Here is an 18,281-nt window from a genome sequence, read left to right as displayed (position 1 = left end):
GAGAAAAAAACTTTTGAAGTGATAATAAAGCTAGCTCAGTACAGACAGTTTGATAATAAGTGTGAGAATACTTACAAGGGGAGATAGAGTCAATGTTTGTAATGGCTCAGCCATTCCCAGTCCTTATTCAATCCTGAGTTGATTGTATCTAGTTTGCATATCAATTCCAGCTCAGCAGTCTCTCTTTGGAGTCTGTTTTTGAAGTTTTTCTGTTGTAATATAGCCACCCGCAGGTCTGTCACTGAATGACCAGACAGGTTAAAGTGTTCTCCCACTGGTTTTTGAGTATTAGGATTCCTGATGTCAGATTTGTGTCCATTAATTCTTTTGCATAGAGACTGTCCGGTTTGGCCAATGTACATGGCAGAGGGGCATTGCTGGCACATGATGGCATATATCACATTGGTAGATGTGCAGGTGAACAAGTCCCTGATGGTATGGCTGATGTGATTAGGTCCTATGATGATGTCATTTGAATAGATATGTGGACAGAGTTGGCATTGGGCTTTGTTACAAGGTTCCTGGGTCAGTGTTTTTGTTCAGTGATGTGTGGTTGCTGGTGAGTATTTGCTTTAGGTTGGGGGGTTGTCTGTAAGCGAGGACAGGTCTGTCTCCCAAGATCTGTGAGAGTAAAGGATCATCTTTCAGGATAGGTTGAAGATCTCTGATGATGTGCTGGAGAGGTTTTAGTTGGGGGCTGAAGGTGACAGCTAGTGGTGTTGTGTTATTTTCTTTGCTGGGCCTGTCTTGTAGGAGGTGACTTCTGGGTACTCGTCTGGCTCTGTCAATCTGTTTTTTCACTTCAGCAGGTGGGTATTGTAGTTTTAACAATGCTTGATAGAGATCTTGTAGGTACTTGTCTCTATCTGAGAGATTGGAGCAAATGCGGTTATATCTTAGAGCTTGGCTGTAGACAATGGATCGTGTGGTGTGTCCTGGATGGAAGCTGGAGGCATGTAGGTAAGTGTAGCGGTCAGTAGGTTTCCGGTATAGGGTGGTATTGATGTGACCATCACTTATTAGCACAGTAGTGTCCAGGAAATGGACCGCTTGTGTGGATTGATCTAGGCTGAGGTTGATGGTGGGATGGAAATTATTAAAATCATGGTGGAATTCCTCAAGGGCTTCTTTTCCATGGGTCCAGATGATGCAGATGTCATCAATGTAGCGCAAGTAGAGTAGGGGCGTTAGGGGACGAGAGTTATTTTTTGTACATAATTCTACATTTGTAAGTTCAACTTTAATGGTAAAGAGATTGCACTACAGTATTTGTAAGAGGTGAATTGAAAAATACGATTTCTTTTGTTTTTTACAGTGCTAATATTTGTAATCAAAATAAATATCAAGTGAGCACTGTACACTTTGTATTCTGTGTTGTAATTGAAATCAAGATATTTGAAAATGTAGAACACTTCCAAACTATTTAAATAAATGGTATTCTGTTATTGTTTAACAGTGCGATTAACTGTGATTAATTTTTTTAATCGCTTGAGAGCCCTCGTTATTACACATTATGTGATCTTTGGCTCCATTTTGAATTTGCCTCCATTCAATTTCATTGAATAACCCCTTGTTGTTCTATTACAAGGGAAGGAAAGCAGAAGCTTCCTTTCCGCCTACTCTTTCCCATTCATAATTTGACATACTTTTATCGGGTTTCTGCAGGTAAATCTAATGTGGTTTAGCAGCTGGTGGGGATGTTAGTGGAGATACAACCCCAATGGTTTGTAGCGTGATGACATGATCTGGTAGCATTAACATAGGCACAGACAGATATTCTTTGGAAGGGTGGAAGGATGATGTGGGGGTCCTGGTATGGGAGGGAATAGATGTAGAGGGGCCTAAGAAGGGAGCTGAGAGACATCTGTCAGCTCCACTCCAAATACTGCCCAGAGTCCAACACCATTTTTAAAGGTCTCATGAAATGACTGAGTCAGGAATGATTTGGGCTGAATTGTTCTTTAGTCCTCAGAGAGCAGAGTCACTTTGTGACGTTGCTTAGAACCAGCCATAACTGACTAAAGCTGTTTTGTGTGTGGACGGAAAGTGCGTTTGAAATGCTACTGAAGAGGGTTAAATGTTATAATGTAGAGCAGGAGTCAATCTGGAGAGACCCCAAAAGCAGATCACCTGAGATAACCTCATTGTTTCATAATTATTTAACATCTGTATAGAAGTAAGTCAATGCCTTGCTGTGCTAGGTGCTGTACAAACATAGAAGACATGTTTCTCAGTTACATGGGCTTGTCTTCACTGCAAAGCTAACTTGAGTTATCACTTGAGTGTTGCCTCAACTCAAGTCCAGACCACACACAAATACCCTTAGCTTGAGTGTAGTGAGCTTTTCATTGGAGCTGGCTGGCCTGTCACGAGGTATAGGGTGAAGCTAGAATTACTGCAGCTTGCCAGCTGCTAACATGACGTCTCTGTAGTGACGCAGGCTACTCAAGTACTGCTCATCCTCCAGTGCATTCCCACGGTTCCACTGGTGTGCCAAGAAGGGACAGACAAGTTATCCCACAATTCACTAGGAAGGTATCCAAAGAGAAGCTTACTACAGGTCAAAGAACCCTGAGATGTGCCCCCAGCAGCCCTAGCATCACACAGGGGTGAGTGTAGCGTCAGTGTGGATATAGCAGTGGGAGGGGGATATTACACTCGAGAAGTAATTTATTCTCACTCGAGAGGCGTAACTTGCATGTTCATAACTCAAGTTAACCCTGCAGTGAAGATACAACTTAAGGTCCTTTTGAGCCTAATGGGAACATAGAATCATAGAATATCAGATCCCTAAATGGCCTCTCAAGGATTGAACTCATAACCCCGGGTTTAGCAGGCCAATGCTCAAACCACTGAGCTATCCCTCCCCCCTTTATATCAAGGAGTACTGAAGAGCTGCCTCTTGAAGGATACCACAGGGGAAAATGATCCCCCCTAAACCTGCCCAGGGACTTGAACCCTGGACCCTCAGATTAAAAGTCTGATGTTTTACCAACTGAGCTAAACTCAGACCCAGTCTAAGGCTGTTAGACAGGAAGCCTTGTCCAGTGGTTAGGGCCCTCGCCAGGAGTTGACTTCTTTGCTCTGCTACAGAGCTCTTGTGTGACCTTGGGCAAATCACATAGGCTCTCTGTTTGCCATTCGTAAAATGAGGGTAGCAGCACGTCTCTACCTCATGGGGACGTTTTCAGGAGAAATACATTAATACTAGCCAGCTGGGGATCGCAAACAGGGGTGTTTGACAGGGTGAGGTGATCTCCCTGCTGAACGAACAATGGGCGAGTACTCATCTTGGGGTGAGTCAGGTTGTTTGGCTGTTTGTATTTCTCTTTCTCTTTCAGATTATTTAAGTTACAGGGTCAGTTGGGATTGTGTGTCTGAGGACTGTTTGAGCCTTTTTCCCTGGATCATCTTTGATCAGCCTCAATCAGCCTTGTGATCACCCTCCCCTTGTGTGATTAACAAGGGGGTAGGGCTGACCTAGGAGAGAAGGCCTTAAAAGCCAGAGGCTAAACGACCACGGGGAACGAGGGAACAGGGGTGTTTGAGAGGGAGTTTGTGGGAGGAGACGTAATATAATCGCTATGGTTAGGAAGAGCCGCATCACCAGTGCCAACGCTGCTCCTGTCTCCTCCACCTGCACTGGTATCCAGACAGAGAACATAACCATGGATGCCTCTGTTGCCGGCACAGAGGCCCGAGGACAGCAACAGCGAGGTTCGTTTCCCGGAGTGCTTCGCGCCAATAACACACCAGGGGTGGAGAAGCAAACAAAGTTTATTTGGGATCCCAAAGCGGTGCTAGGAGACAGGCACGTCTCAAATCAAGCACACTAACAGAAACAGTTTTTCTTCTTTTATACATTTTGCAGTTAAGCTTTACCCCCCCCTTTCCCTTTCTTTCTTCCCCTTTAGCCCTCCCTTCCCTGGTAACAGTTACTAAGCAAATAACGATTACATTTAAGCAGTTAAGTTATTTTTGGCACCTATAAGCCTAGCTTGTTAGTAACTTCTTTAAACCGTTATTTTGTCCTTTTTTTCTTTAGCCAGAAACATGCAGGCCTCATTATTACCGCTTGATACCGGTGTGAGCAGGGAGTTGCACACAGATAACTGGTTGCTTACATATTCCAATTGCACCTGGCTTTTGAGGTTGATTAGAGTTTAAACATGGAAGAAGTTTGGTTCATATAGGCCTAGTGCAGGAAGGCTTTATTGACACTTGTGGTCGTCTACCCTCCCGAGTTACCTAGCGTGAGGCCTAGTGACGTCAACACCTCTACCCAGATCCTGCTGTGCATTTGCAGAGACTGTGACCTGCATTTCCCACTCATAGAAAGCCAGATAATATGAGTCAAGAGTGTAACACTGTTGCAAAAAAAGCGAACATCATTCTGGGATTTATTAGCAGGAGTGTTTTAAGTAAGACATGAGAAGTGATTCTTCCGCTCTACTTTGCACTGATTAGGCCTCAACTGGAGTATTGTGTCCAGTTCTGGGTGCCACATTTCAGGAAAGATGTGGACAAATTGGAAAAAGTCCAGAAAAGAGCAACAAAAATGATTAAAGGTTTAGGAAACATGACCTATGAGGGAAGACTGAAAAAACTGGGTTTGTTTAGTCTGGAAAAGAGAAGCCTGAGAGGGGACATGATAACAGTGCTCAAGTACAGAAAAGGTTGTTACAAGGAGGAGGGAGAAAAATTGATCTTCTTAATCTCTGAGGCTAGGAAAAGAAGCAATGGGTTTAAGTTGCAGCAAGGGAGATTGAGTTTGGACATTAGGAAAAACTTCCTATCAGGGTGATTAAGCACTGGAATAAATTGCCTAGGGAGGTGGTGGAATCTCCATCGTTGCGGATTTTTAAGAGCAGGTTGGACAAACACCTGTCAGGGAAGGTCTAGATAATACTTCGTCCTGCCGTGAGTGCAGGGGACTGGACTAGATGACCTCTCGAGGTCCCTTCCAGTCCTATGATTCTAAGATTTTGGAGAGCAAAATGGCATCCTCAGCACAGCATGACTCACATGTATGTTGCATGCGACATCACGCCTCATAGACGATGCCAATTTGCTCTACTAAATGGCATCTTCCATGCCGCATGAACTCATACGTGTGGTATGTGCAGGGTCCTGCTGTGTGGAGGATGCCACATCATAGAGCAAAATGGCATTCTCAATGTCTCCTGACTTCACATGCATCGTCCATGCGAGGTCACGCTGTGCAGAGGAAAATGGATTGTGGCACCTCTATCTGCTGATGCCTGGGGTCGTGATAAATAGGGAACCGCTGTGGGGAAGGTTGAAGGTACTTTTCTGGGGAGGGACTAATAGGGCTGTGTTGTTACCTTAATTGATTGATATGGGTGAGTTGAGGCACCTGGAGATTTTTCTTTGGGCATTTGTTTTATCATTATTTAAATGTATTTTCAGAAGTGACTAGTGATTTTGGGAGCACAACTCAAAACGCCTTTTGCAGAGCATCCAACCTGTGAAAATCAGCTCTCTTTGAAGGCATGTCAATTTGGGCTTCCCAGAATCACTAGTTACTTTTGGAAAATGTTGGCCTGATATAAAGGGCACTTTAAAATGCCCTGTTTGTGTAAAGATACCTTGTAGGTATAAATCACAAATACATGGAGTGTCACCAACAATCAGCCACCACTAGAGGGAGCAGAGAGCCACAATGTCTAATAATGGTGATCATACCCTCATCACCATGAGCTAAAAGCTGCCCTGGCTGCGAAAGCTCGTCCCAACTTTCCGAGTTCCATTGCAGCTCAAATCCTCATATGGACCATCTCTTCTGACAAAACTCACCAGGGAAGGAGCCATCGGGGGGGACTGAACCCTGGCTAGCTACATCTGAAATCATGCCAGAGCTGAAAGAGTTATCTTTGTTTGTGCAAAGTCAGTTGCTGACTAATACACCTGTGTGTTGTCCTGCTGCTAGAGGGCACACAGCCGCACAGGGTAGGCATGGGTTACACCTGCATTTTCTTAAGATTTAATAGTGGACTCTATCCTTTGTAGGCTAAGTTTTGACATGGCTTCTTGATGATTTGGGAATCTGTCCATGCAGTTTATGAGTTCTGTATGAGCTTATGAACTGTCCATCTGTATCTTTATTAGATTGCAAACTCCATTTTGAATGTGGGGGCGGGAGGGGGTCTTCTCTGTGATCTCTTTGTCTCTATGGTAGACGGAAATGCCAAGGTGCAATGATTCAGCACTGACAGTAGAGAGTCATGAAATTGGGATGGTCCCCTATTCAAATACAAACATCCTAGAGAGTAGACTGGCTCCGGACCTGGAGGATCTGTTTGTCAGGGAGTGGGCCACTGGCAATGAAGTTGCCTGAGGAGACAGATCCAGGGGTCACACCTGACGGGGATTGGAAGGGTAGAAAGGCAGGAGTTGATCTATTTGGGGTCTTCGGCCGTTGTCACCAGTCCAAGTCGAGGGGAACAGCTGGAAGAGCCTGATGAGGTGGGGGAACCCTGCCTGCCTAAACATAGATGGTCCCCAAAGGACTCCCAAGGGAAGGGTGAGCCAGAGTGAGGGGCATTGTGTTTAGGATATTTGTGGGTTTCTATATGATCTGCTCTCTCTGTGTATTTCTTGTGCTTAAGTGAAGTGCAATAGTATTTTAGAATCCCATGCAAAGTCTGACTCTCCATGTTACATGTTTCACCTTATCATGGCGCCCCTGGGAGAGTTAAACTGGAAGGCTCCTATCTTCGGTGGGATTCTGGAAGAGGGTGAGTTTAAGCTACGGGGGAGTCAGAGGAGTCCGCACTGATTCTAGCAACTGGGTGGTTGGACCCCATGGTTGCAACTCTCAGGAGGGGGTGCTAGATAGATCAGGACACTGGGCGTGTGCATAAGGACCCCAAGACAGGGCCAGTCTCTCGGCTCCTGTCTGTCCAGACTCTGGAGGCTTGAAAGACGTGGAAACCAGTGGCTGTGTCCCCTCACAGCAGTCTGATGGGGCACTGGATCAAAGCTTTGACAGCTTCCTAACCGGTTGTGTGGAAGTGGCTGCTTTTGCAGTCACAATGTAGAACTGATGAATGAAATTGTTTTTAATTGTTCACTTTATTAATGTAACTTCATAAGTAAAGTTTTATGAATGAAACAATATTCATTCTTAAAACCGGTTACCCCAATAACTGACTAATTAACAATTAAGATGCTTGTTAAGAGCCATAGCTGTTCAGTCAGCTGCCTTTGTACGTTTCACTATCAATCCAATTCCTGCTTAAATCACTGAGACTTGCACTGTTTCAGTATTGTAACTTCTGTTCATCATTTATTACACTTGCCTACAGTGGAACTTCTGTTCACTGTTTGCCATCCATTATACTTGTCTATATTGTAACTTCTGTTCACTGTTTGCCATATTGTAATTCAAACCCCATTTTAAAACGCTTACTCCATTTTGTAAGGGCTTGCTGCAACCTTCATTTTTGCAAACTCTGCTGTAATCTTATTAGTTTAGTTTAGCTGTGTGAATGAGGTATGTATGGATGATGGAATCAACCACCAGCCCCAGCCTGTCCTGATTAAATAGAGTTCAAACACCAACGGCTGAAGATGCAGACAAGAGAAAGTCATGTCTGCAATTGACGGGTGATCAATCGTGGAGGCAGCGTGACACAGGAGGACCTATAGACTCTGGATTCAAACTAAAGCCTACAAAAAAGGATGGGTGAGATGGAAAACTTTGGAGGAGGGTAACATTCTGCTGCCAACATGGAAGGGCATCGGCGCATGGCCAAGAGAGACCCAGCTCGTCCTTGTGCCCGGCTTTCCTGGCCAGTTACCGCCACAAGCTACGAACCCAAGCTGCAAACTCAAGCCGCAGACTCAAGCAGGACTGGTAACTATGCAGCAGCTGCAGAACATCTGATGTGTGTGTGTGTGTGTGTGAATGTGTGTGTGTGTGTGTGTATGTGTGTGTAGGTATTAGGTATAATGTGTGTGTATAAGGATTAAAATATTAGTTATTGCTCAGAAATCAAATTGTTATCATAATAAATGTGGCATCTTTATCTTGTCCCCTTTAATAAGATCCTGCTCGTTTTTATTGGTTTAACAACAATCCAGTAGAGTCATGCGAATGTGGAGAGGGGTTCAGGAAGAGCTGCCACTTTTATTTCCAGCAGCGGTCGACATGTTGTGAGTGGAGTGATCAAAAAGAGCAGCCCTGCTCCCATCTGCTTTGCAAAATATTATTCTGTTCCCTAGGTTGGGATTTGCAGACAGACCGAAGGAAGTTTGGTATCCAGCTCCCCTAACTGCTTTAGGATTCTTTGCAAAGCCCAACCCCAGTGTCTTTTGGGGAAAAGGTTTTGTGTCTCACATGAAGGATAGAGGGTGACAGTCCGGACGTAGGGAGCTGGGCTGGAAGAGGCTGAGAAGCCAGTGGAAGTGGCTGAAGCCCAGAATAATTGAGAACAAATTAAACCTTCATATGAATTTATCCCTAATCTGTGTCCTTTGAAGAAGCAAGACTGAGGTGCAGTTTATGGGTTGATTTAATGGGAGTGGTGTCTAGTCTGATGTTCAGGGAAAAAGAGTGTAACTGTTCTGGAAAAGGATCGTTTTATGGAGTGCAAGGAGGCACCTCTAGACTTTAGGGATTATGTGCTGGAACATCTACCCTGAAAGGAAAACTTGCCACACGTTCTCTCAGTCGCGGCCCTGGTAGTGTAGTTCTGTAGCTCAGTTTACAGGTACTCGTCCCTCCTGCTCTTCTGGGTTTGTGTGTCACTCCATTAGTCATTTTCCCCAGTGCTGCTGCTGTCCCGGTTTCCCCACTGAGGGAGAGGGAGCAATACTGGAGAACAGAGTGTCTTTCCCCCCCGCATACAGTAATCATTCCCTACAAAGAGTTGGGAATTGACTAACAATAGTGTCAGCGTTTACAGTGGAGCAAATCCTATGCCAGCCTGGAAGGAAATTTAATTTACTAAAAAGTAAAAATAAAAACCCAGCTACTGAACATTTTTTGTGCATTTGTATTTATTTTATTTTTTGCAAAGCGCTCGCCATCGCCCAGGGCAGCTGCGGGACAGAGCTCAGTGTCCCTCCGCTCCCTGTTACAGCAAAAAGCATAAAAAATCAAAGACTGTCACAGTAATCAGCTAGAGGCCCATTCAGTATGATTCATGATTTTCAGTCAGCATTTGATTGGTGGGAGAGTTGTGAAGCAGCAGCACAGGAAGCGTAATGGCAGGTGTCGTCATCGAAGTCAGCCAATCCGGTTTCGTCAGCGTTTGAGTTATTAATTCATGATTCTTAGGCCTGGGGAGAGATGGCAAACGGTCATTATGGTCCCAGTAACCCCCAGGGAATCAGACAAGAGCCCTCCCCCACTCCCTGAAGGAGTTTAGTCCCTTTCTAGCCCCGTACAGCTGTGTGTGGCAGCCAGCATTTCACTTACAGTATTGTGCATTGTACAGCAGTGTCCTTTACAAACTGCTATTGATGGCATTGGATGGGGAAATGAGCGGGGAGAGGGCAAGGGGAGATTTGGGGGGGCTGGAACTGAGCTCTTGGATTTGTTAAAGGGAAGGGCTATTTTAGAAATTAAAACTTTCTTTGGGGGATTTGAGCTACCACTGGGATTTATGCGCTGGTTCCCACACTCCTCAGATCCCTGCCAGTGTGTCAGTATTTACACACAGTGGGAGGGTTTACTCTGTCTGCCATGGGGATGCTGTTTCAAGGAGACAGCATTGCACTTCCCAGCATTGCATTCAATGGAGAGGGTGACAGGAGGGAAGGGGAAGAAGCCGTGTGTGTTTGAAGGGGGCAGCCCAGTGATGTTGAGAGTAGCCCTCTGCCCTGCTCCTGATCTGTGGGCCATGAACCTGGTGGTGAAGTGGCTGCTGTGAGATCACGAAAACTTGTTGTGGAGAGGAAGCATGTCACAAAGCCAGTGCAGTACATTCTTCCAGGTTTGGCTAATGGAAGCCCCAGAACACGCACGGAATTGGCGCCTATGCTCCTGAGAGGCAACAACCACACTGTTCTCCAGTTCTTCTGGGCCCCATTCTAGGGCCTCCACATCTTCGGTGATTCTCCATCCTTCTTACCTCTGTTCTCCCACAGCGCTCAGTACAGGTCTTCTGCGAGAGGGCTCCCCACAGTGTTCCACACTTCAGGCCCCTTTGCCTGTGAGTCCTACCCCTGCTAAGCAACATCTCCGGAGAGCCTTGGTCTAGAAATAACCCTCTGCTTCTTGGCTGTGCGTGCCTTGACTCAGCTAGTTTGTCCCCTTTACCTAGGGACCTCTGCACACACCTTCCGTTCAGCAGGGTTTCCCTGCTCTGGCCAGTTCTCTCCAATGGCCTCCATCCACAGCACTATGCTAACAGCTCTCGGAAGTTCTCTCTCTGCACAGGTCTCTTCCCCAACATCTTCCACTGCTGCCTTCTCAGATCTCAGACAGTTCTCTCCTAGCAATTCTTAACAGCTCCCTGCTTCTCCAGCCTGACTCCTTTCTCAACTGCTGCCTGAGTCTTTTTCGAGGCCAGGAGCCCTCTATCAGGACCCACTGGGAGGCACTTAACTAGGAACAGGTGAACTGGAGACATTCCCTTTTACATGAACACAACCATCAAACGGGGAAGTTACCAAGGGACAAGGTGGATTCTCCATCACTTGAAGTCTGTCAATCAAGTCTTGGCATAAAATTTGCATGAGCAACTAAGTTACATGCATCCGAGGAAGTGGGCATTCGCCCACGAAAGCCCATGCTCCAAAATGTCTGTTAGTCTATAAGGTGCCACAGAACTCTTTGCTGCTTTTACAGATCCAGACTAACACGGCTACCCCTTTGATAAGTGACTTAGGAGTCCAAGTTCAAGTCCCACATTCAAAATTGACGTAAGCACTTAGGAGCCTGAGTCCTGTTGAAAGTCCGGGGATATGAAGTACCGAAGTGAACCTCACTTTTGAAAACGCAACTTACAGTCTTAAAACATGTAGGCGCTGGTGAGGACTCTACACAGGATATCTTTCTTTAAGGTGTGTCCTAGCTCACCTAGAAATCATGGGCTTGTTGCAGGAATGACTGGATGAAATTCCCTGGACGGTGTTATGCAGGAGGTCAGACTAGCTGAATGGAATGGTCCCTTCTGGCCTTAAAATGTATGAACCTATGAATTGTGCTAGTGGTGTTCTCTGTTATTAACATGAATTTGAGCCTGACACTCACCCATCCCCTCTCTAACTACCAGCCAAGCAGGAAAATGACACCTCATAAACTAAAAGGTAAAGCTTTGTTTCTGCTGGCTAGTTGTTACTCCTTGGCATGGACTAAAGGCAGCAGCTGAAACAAACAGTTTCATGCCATTCGCAGATGCTGCTCAGTGTGCCAAGGTGGTGGCCAGCAGCAAGAGGGGGGGCACTTTGTTCCTTTCACTGAGGTTGTACCATGATATATACTAAGGGTGCCTCCTTTAACTCAAATGGCTCCAGTCTCAATTCCCATTATGAGAGCTGCCAAGATAATGCAAGAGATTCTCCAAGAGAAAGAACTTGAGATACTCACCACAGATCATTTCCCCAGTAAACCCTTTAGAGAGAAAAAACAAGAAAGTTATTTGTTTCCATTGACTTCCTGTGTCATTGGGATGAGGCTGGTTAGCTCCTATCCCTGGCAGAAGCAGCTGAGGTGCTTGTGTCACGGCAAATTGTCCCAGAGCCTCTACTGACTTCTGTTGTAGCCCAGGGTGCTTGGCACCTTTTGAAATCGAGCACCAGGGATCTGTACTTGAAACCCACAACTATGCGACCCCTAAATGAGTGACAACTTTTCCTCCTGTTGGCCTAAATGCGTAAGGGAAACGGCATAGTAAGCGAATGTCAGTCAGTGAGGGCCTCTATTTCTCCAGCACACAAACTTCTTAGAACCATATGTACACACTGAGTCTGAGACTTGGACAAAAGCTGCTTTTAATCTATCTAACCACAATAATAGATGTAAAGAATGTTCTTAATAAGTGAGGAGAACCTTTCATCCTCCTTCCCGCTCACTCAGACAATCCAAACTCAGCTACAGGGAATGCTAAGACACTGTCCCTGAACAGTTCACCTTTGGGCAAAGAGGAAAGCGCAGACATGTCCGATCATATTTCTGAGAGAAAATCGTCATTATAATAGATAGTATGTTTCTCCTACCATTGCTTTCATTGTTACCAGCAGCATTTGTACGGGCCCAGCGCTGCTTCCCTTTGGGCAAGGGATGGAGAGGAGGAGAATGGCAGCTATAGACTGATCTTGGCCAGCAGGTTATAAAGCAACACCTGAAACTCCAGATTTTGAAACATGGGTGTGACTCTCTATACCTTGGGGAGTGCCTTCATTTTTATATATCCGTGATCTTGCATATAAAGCACGCCTGGTAAGGTATCAGGGGAAAGGTTATGATCTGCTGAAAGACATTGTTCTATCTAAACACGTGTAGCAGCAATGCATATGAAATTATAAGAATTGTGCTGTATGGTTTTCACTAAAATATGCTGTGGGTTTGGGAGGCACCCAGATACTAGCTACACAAAGACAATGACAAGGGAGGTAACCAACACCAGGATGGGTGCCATTGAACAGACATCACTGGTCATTGTCCAGCAAGGGAGCTACAATGCAATGACTCACCTGCATGAGGCCAGACCAAGGGAATTGCTCAACCTTGGCTGGGGACTCATGACACAGGGGCCCCATGCCTGGCCTTTCTCCTGCCCCCACCTATGCTGCAAGCAACAAAGACACTCACAGAAGACTGAAGACTCCAGTAGAGGAGACTGGCCCAGGTTTAAGGGTGAAATCTGTACGTGGACTCCAATATGTCCATGTACAGTGGGGTGAGAAAAACTGCTTAATCTAGATGGTGCCCAGTCTAATAGGGTTGAGAGCTTAGACTGCATGCTTATATTTTATTTTATTTTGGTAATTAACTCTGACTTTTTGCCTATCACTTAAAATCGACCTTTTGTAGTCAAAACATTTGTTTAACTATTTATCTTTACCAGTGAGTTTGTATGAATTGTGCGGCAAAACTGCTCAGGTTGGCAAAGGCTGGTGTATATCCACTTTCCATTGATGAAGTGGTGAAACAATCAATAAATGTGCACTGCTCATCTTGAGCAGTGCAAGATGGTATATTCCTGAGGTACAGTGCTGGGAGCTGGGGGAATTTGGCTGGTGCCTTCTCTGTGTGATTTATGAGCGGCTCTGGAAGCATTCATGCAATCTAGCTGAGTGTGGGGCTCCACATGTGGTTGTGCTGAGTGATAACAGCACCTGGAGGGGTTTGCTGCTGGTCACTAGCAAGGCATTGTGAGAGACAGCCCAAGCTGGAGAGAGTTGAGGGAGCACAGCAGTCCCATAGTTCCAGGCTGCACCCTGGGGATCCCGTCACAATAGGAACCATATTATTGGTCTGATTTACCATCATGAGAGAAACTAGGAGTGCCAGTTGCTACCCGTTAAGGGAATGGGCTTCCATCACTTAACCTGGCCTCTGTTAAAATTATCAGGGTAATGTAGCAGACTCGTAAAGCAAAGTGAATTTGCAGTACTCACAGGCACAGCACCACTGACGCTGCGAACCTCTGCTCTAACTCCAGTGGAGCTACATCAGTTTACTCTGGTGCATCTCCAATACAGAGATGTGGATTTACACCCATTTGGAATCTGGCCCGTTGACGCCCCTGGAGTTGTAGATCATTTCCACCAACTGGGGATCTAGCCTCACTCACTTTATTGGAGCTAAGACTGATTTCCATCAGTTGGGCATTTGGTCCCACTAACGTTCATCGAGCTATAGATGAGTGACACCAGTTGTTGATCTGTCCCCACTTATTTTATTGGGGCAACACCAATTTACATCATCTGGGAATCTGCTGCCTTGTATAGATGAGGTCATGTATGTGATTGCCTGTGGAGATACTATTATCCCCAGTCTCAAGTATGCAGATTCACAGGATTTCCAGTGAATCACAGCTCACAATATGTATGACTCCATCTGGGACCTGTTCATAATGAAGAGAGACCACAGAAATGCAATAAATAGCCTACTTGTATAATGGGAGAATTGAAATTGCGAAGAACACTTGGATTAACTCTTAGACACCCGTGTGGGACTTGGAAGCCCATAGCTTTGTGTTTTGCCTCACTCTTTCCATGTGTGTCTAGGCTATTCCAGCTAAACACTGGGCTCAGCGTTCAGGGTTACTAAGAGGTACTGAAATCATATAAAACAGCTGGACAGCAAAATAATTTTGAGTACTCACATTAAGAAGATCTCCAACTGGGCGTACGACCTCCTGGAAGGAAATAGTTATGATAGGATCAAGAAACGCCCTTCTCCAAAATCACTTCAATGTAGTTGATTCCTCACAATGGCAACAGCTTTACCAGCCAGTTCTACACTAGCAGTGCTTTGACAAATTTGACAAAACACAAAGAAGGTGAGATTTCTAAAGATAGCTACAACACTCAACCCAAGGTTTAAAAATCTGAAGTGCCTTCCAAAATCTGAGAGGAATGAGATGTGGAATATGTTGTCAGAAGTCTTAAAAGAGCAACACTCTTTTACAATGCGAAAACTACAGAAAGCGAACCACCCAAAAAGAAAATCAACCTTCTGTTGGTAGCATCTGCCCCAGATGATGAAAATGAACGTGCATCATTCCGCACTGCTTTGGATTATTATCGCGCAGAACCAGTCATCAGCGTGGAAGCATGTCCTCATGAATGATTATATAAAACAGGCGGACAGCAAAGTATTGTTGAGTACTCACCCCAAGAAGAGGTCCAACTGGACGCACAACCTCCTGTAAGGACATAGAGCAGGATCAAGAAACTCCCTTCTCCAATATCACTTTATGTAGTTGATTCCTCACAGTGGCAGGAGCGTTACCAGCCAGTTCTACACTAGGAGCGCTTTGTCAGTACAGTTCTACCAGTACGCTAGTGTGCTTTTCCTGGTATAGCGCATTTTCCTCTGAAATGAGGCCATATCTACACTACAGAGCATATGCCTGCATAGCCCCTAGAGTACAGGCTGCATATGATGACTTAAGGACGTGTTCCAACATCATAACACCAGCTCCCCGCTTGACGTTCAGTAAGCTGAGAGACTCACTCTTGTGCCAGTATAGTTGCCTCTATGCTGGGGATTTTTCAGCATAGTGTTTTCACACTGCTAGCTGATATAGCGATGTTGGCAGAACATTGAAGTGTACACCAGGCCCAGCAATACTACCAAGAGCACGTGATAGTATAACTACAGTTACAGTAATCATGCCTGGTATAACTACAGTTACAGTAATTATGCCTGACCAACCTGATAGATAACTGGCTCTGTGGATATGGGGAAACAGTGGACGTGATATATCTTGACTTTAGCAAAGCTTTTGATATGGTCTCCCACAATATTCTTGCCAGCAAGTTAAAAAGGTATGGATTGGATGAATGGACTATAAGGTGGATAGAAAGCTGGCTAGGATGTCTGGCTCAAGGGTAGTGATCAACGGCTCGATGTCTAGTTAGCAGCCGGTATCAAGCGGAGTGCCCCCGGGGTTGGTCCTGTTGGTTTTGTTCAACGTCTTTATTAATGATCTGGATGATGTGCTGGATTGCAACCTCAGCAAGGTCACAGATGACACTAAACTGGGGGGAGAGGTAGATACGCTGGAGCGTAGGGATAGGGTCCAGAGTGACCTAGACAAAGTGGAGGATTGTGCCAAAAGAAATCTGATGAGGTTCAACAAGGACAAGTGCAGAGTCCTCCACTGAGGACGAAAGAATCCCATGGACTGCTACATCCTGGGGAACGACTGGCTAAGCAGTAGGTCTGGAGAAAAGGACCCGGGGATTACATTGGAGGAGAAGCTGGATATGAGTCAGCAATGTGCCCTCGTTGCCAAGAAGACTAACGGTATATTGGTTTGCATTAATAGGAGCATTGCCAGTAGATTGAGGGAAGCGATTATTCCCCTCTATTCAGCATTCGTGAGGACACATCTGGAGTATTGCGTCCAGTTTTGGGCCCCCCACTACAAAAAAGATGAAAACTAATTGGAGAGAGTCCAGCGGAGTGCAACAAAAATGATTAGGGGGCTGGGGCACATGACTTACAAGGAGAGGCTGAAGGAACTGGTCTTGTTTAGTCTCCAGAAGAGAAGAATGAGGGGGGATTTGATAGCAGCCTTCAACTACCTGAAGGGGAGTTCCAAGGAGGATGGAGCTTGGCTGCTCTCAGTGGTGGCAGACGACAGAACAAGGAGGAGTGGTCTCAAGCTACAGTGAGGGAGGTCTACGTTGGACATTAGGAAACACTAGTTCACTAGGAGGGTGGTGAAGCACTGGAATGGCTTACCTAGGGAGGTGGTAGAATCTCTATCCTGAGAGGTTTTTAAGGCCTGGCTTGACAAAGCCCTGGCTGGGATGATTTAGTTGGTGTTGGTCCTGCTTTGAGTAGGAGGTTTGACTAGATGACCTCCTGAGGTCTCTTCCAGCCCTAATCTTCTATGATTCTATGATTTTTGCCAGAGCAGCTATGTCAGTAAGGAATCAAACTTCTTCCCACCCCATACAGATCAAGCTATGCCAACAAAGTCTGTATTTTAGACACGGGCCCAGCCCGCTCTGTGATGGGAAACAGTCCGCCTATCCTTGCTTCTCAGGGGTGAGATTAACCTCCAGAATCTGGACTATGGGAGCTTCCTTTCGTGACTCTGATCCCTCAAGATAAGAATTAGAGATGATCAACATTTTTCGTAATGAATTTTTGCTAGCAAATTGTCCGTTTTTTACCAGAAAACGTATCGCTTCATTTTTGACAAAATCTGAAATGAAAGTTTTGCATTTTTTCATTTTCTTTCCCCCCTTCTTTCTTCTTTTATAGAGCTGTTTGAAAAATTATAGGTGTGTTTTGTGGCAAATTTCAAAGAAAAATAGCATTTGAACTCTATTTGCAAATAGGACTCTGGGGAATCAACAACATTCAAAACATTTTTGGTTTTATTTTTCATAATTTTCATTAAAAAAAATCTTTCTTGAGTGGTAACAGCTAATTTAGACCCTGTCGTATATTATAGTTGGAATTATGTTTTGCAATGTGCATTACTTTGCATTTATCAACATTGAATTTCATTATACTGGCACTAGAAAAGGTTCAGAAAAGGGCAACTAAAATGATTAAGGGTTTGGAACGGGTCCATATGAGGAGAGATGAAAGAGGCTAGGACTCTTCAGCTTGGAAAAGAGGAGACTAAGGGGGGATATGATAGAGGTCTATAAAATCATGAGTGATGTGGAGAAAGTGGATAAGGAAAAGTTATTTATTTATTCCCACAATACAAGAACTAGGGGTCACCAAATGAAATTAATAGGCAGCAGGTTTAAAACAAATAAAAGGAAGTTCTTCTTCACGCAGCGCACAGTCAACTTGTGGAACTCCTTACCTGAGGAGGTTGTGAAGGCTAGGACTATAACAGCGTTTAAAAGAGAATTGGATATATTCATGGTGGTTAAGTCCATTAATGGCTATTAGCCAGGCTGGGTAAGGAATGGTGTCCCTAGCCTCTGTCTGTCAGAGGGTGGAGATGGATGGCAGGAGAGAGATCACTTGATCATTGCCTGTTAGGTCCATTCCCTCTGGGGCACCTGGCATTGGCCACTGTCGGTAGACAGGATACTGGGCTGGATGGACCTTTGGTCTGACATGGTACGGCCTTTCTTATGTTCTTATGTTCTTATCTGCCATTCTGTTGCCCAGTCACCCAGTTTTTGTGAGATCCCTTTGTAACTCTTCACAGTCTGCTTTGGTCTTAAATATCTTGAGTAGTTTTGTATCATCTGCAAATTTTGCCACCTCCCTGTTTATCCCATTTTCCAGATTGTTTATGAATATGTGGAGTAGTGCTGGTCCCAGTACAGACCCCTGCGGGACACCACTATTTACCTCTCTCCATTCTGAAAACTGACCATTTATTCCTACCCTTTGTTTCCTATCTTTTAACCAATTACTGATCCATGAGAGGATCTTCCCTCTTATCCCATGACAGCTCACTTTGCTTAACAATCTTTGATGAGGGACCTTCTCAAAAGCTTTCTGGAAATCTAAGTACACTATATCCACTGGATCCCCTGTCCACATGCTTGTTGACCCCCTCAAAGAATTCTAGTAGATGGGTAAGGCATGATTTCTCTTTACAAAAATCATGTTAACTCTTCCCCAACAAATTGTGTTCATCTAGGTGTGT

General features: G+C 45.1%; 1 protein-coding gene across 36 annotated transcripts in view; it reads right to left on the bottom strand.

The window, feature by feature from the left end:
- Positions 1-18,281, bottom strand: part of LOC128827008 (isoniazid-induced protein IniB-like) — a 93,056-nt gene that overhangs the window by 60,120 nt on the left and 14,655 nt on the right. For 33 of the 36 annotated variants that reach the window (XM_054010656.1, XM_054010657.1, XM_054010664.1 and 30 more), the window contains one exon: positions 14,814-14,846. The exons of the other annotated variants lie outside the window; for them this stretch is intronic. In XM_054010656.1, coding sequence (XP_053866631.1) covers positions 14,814-14,846 — 33 coding nt within the window. The remainder of the gene's footprint in view (positions 1-14,813; positions 14,847-18,281) is intronic. 36 annotated transcript variants of the gene reach the window in all.

The sequence above is a fragment of the Malaclemys terrapin genome, chromosome 21 (genome assembly GCF_027887155.1).
Source record: "Malaclemys terrapin pileata isolate rMalTer1 chromosome 21, rMalTer1.hap1, whole genome shotgun sequence".
NCBI lineage: Eukaryota > Metazoa > Chordata > Testudines > Emydidae > Malaclemys > Malaclemys terrapin.
Note: the sequence above shows the minus strand (reverse complement) of the source record. Positions and strands in the feature narration are given on the sequence as shown.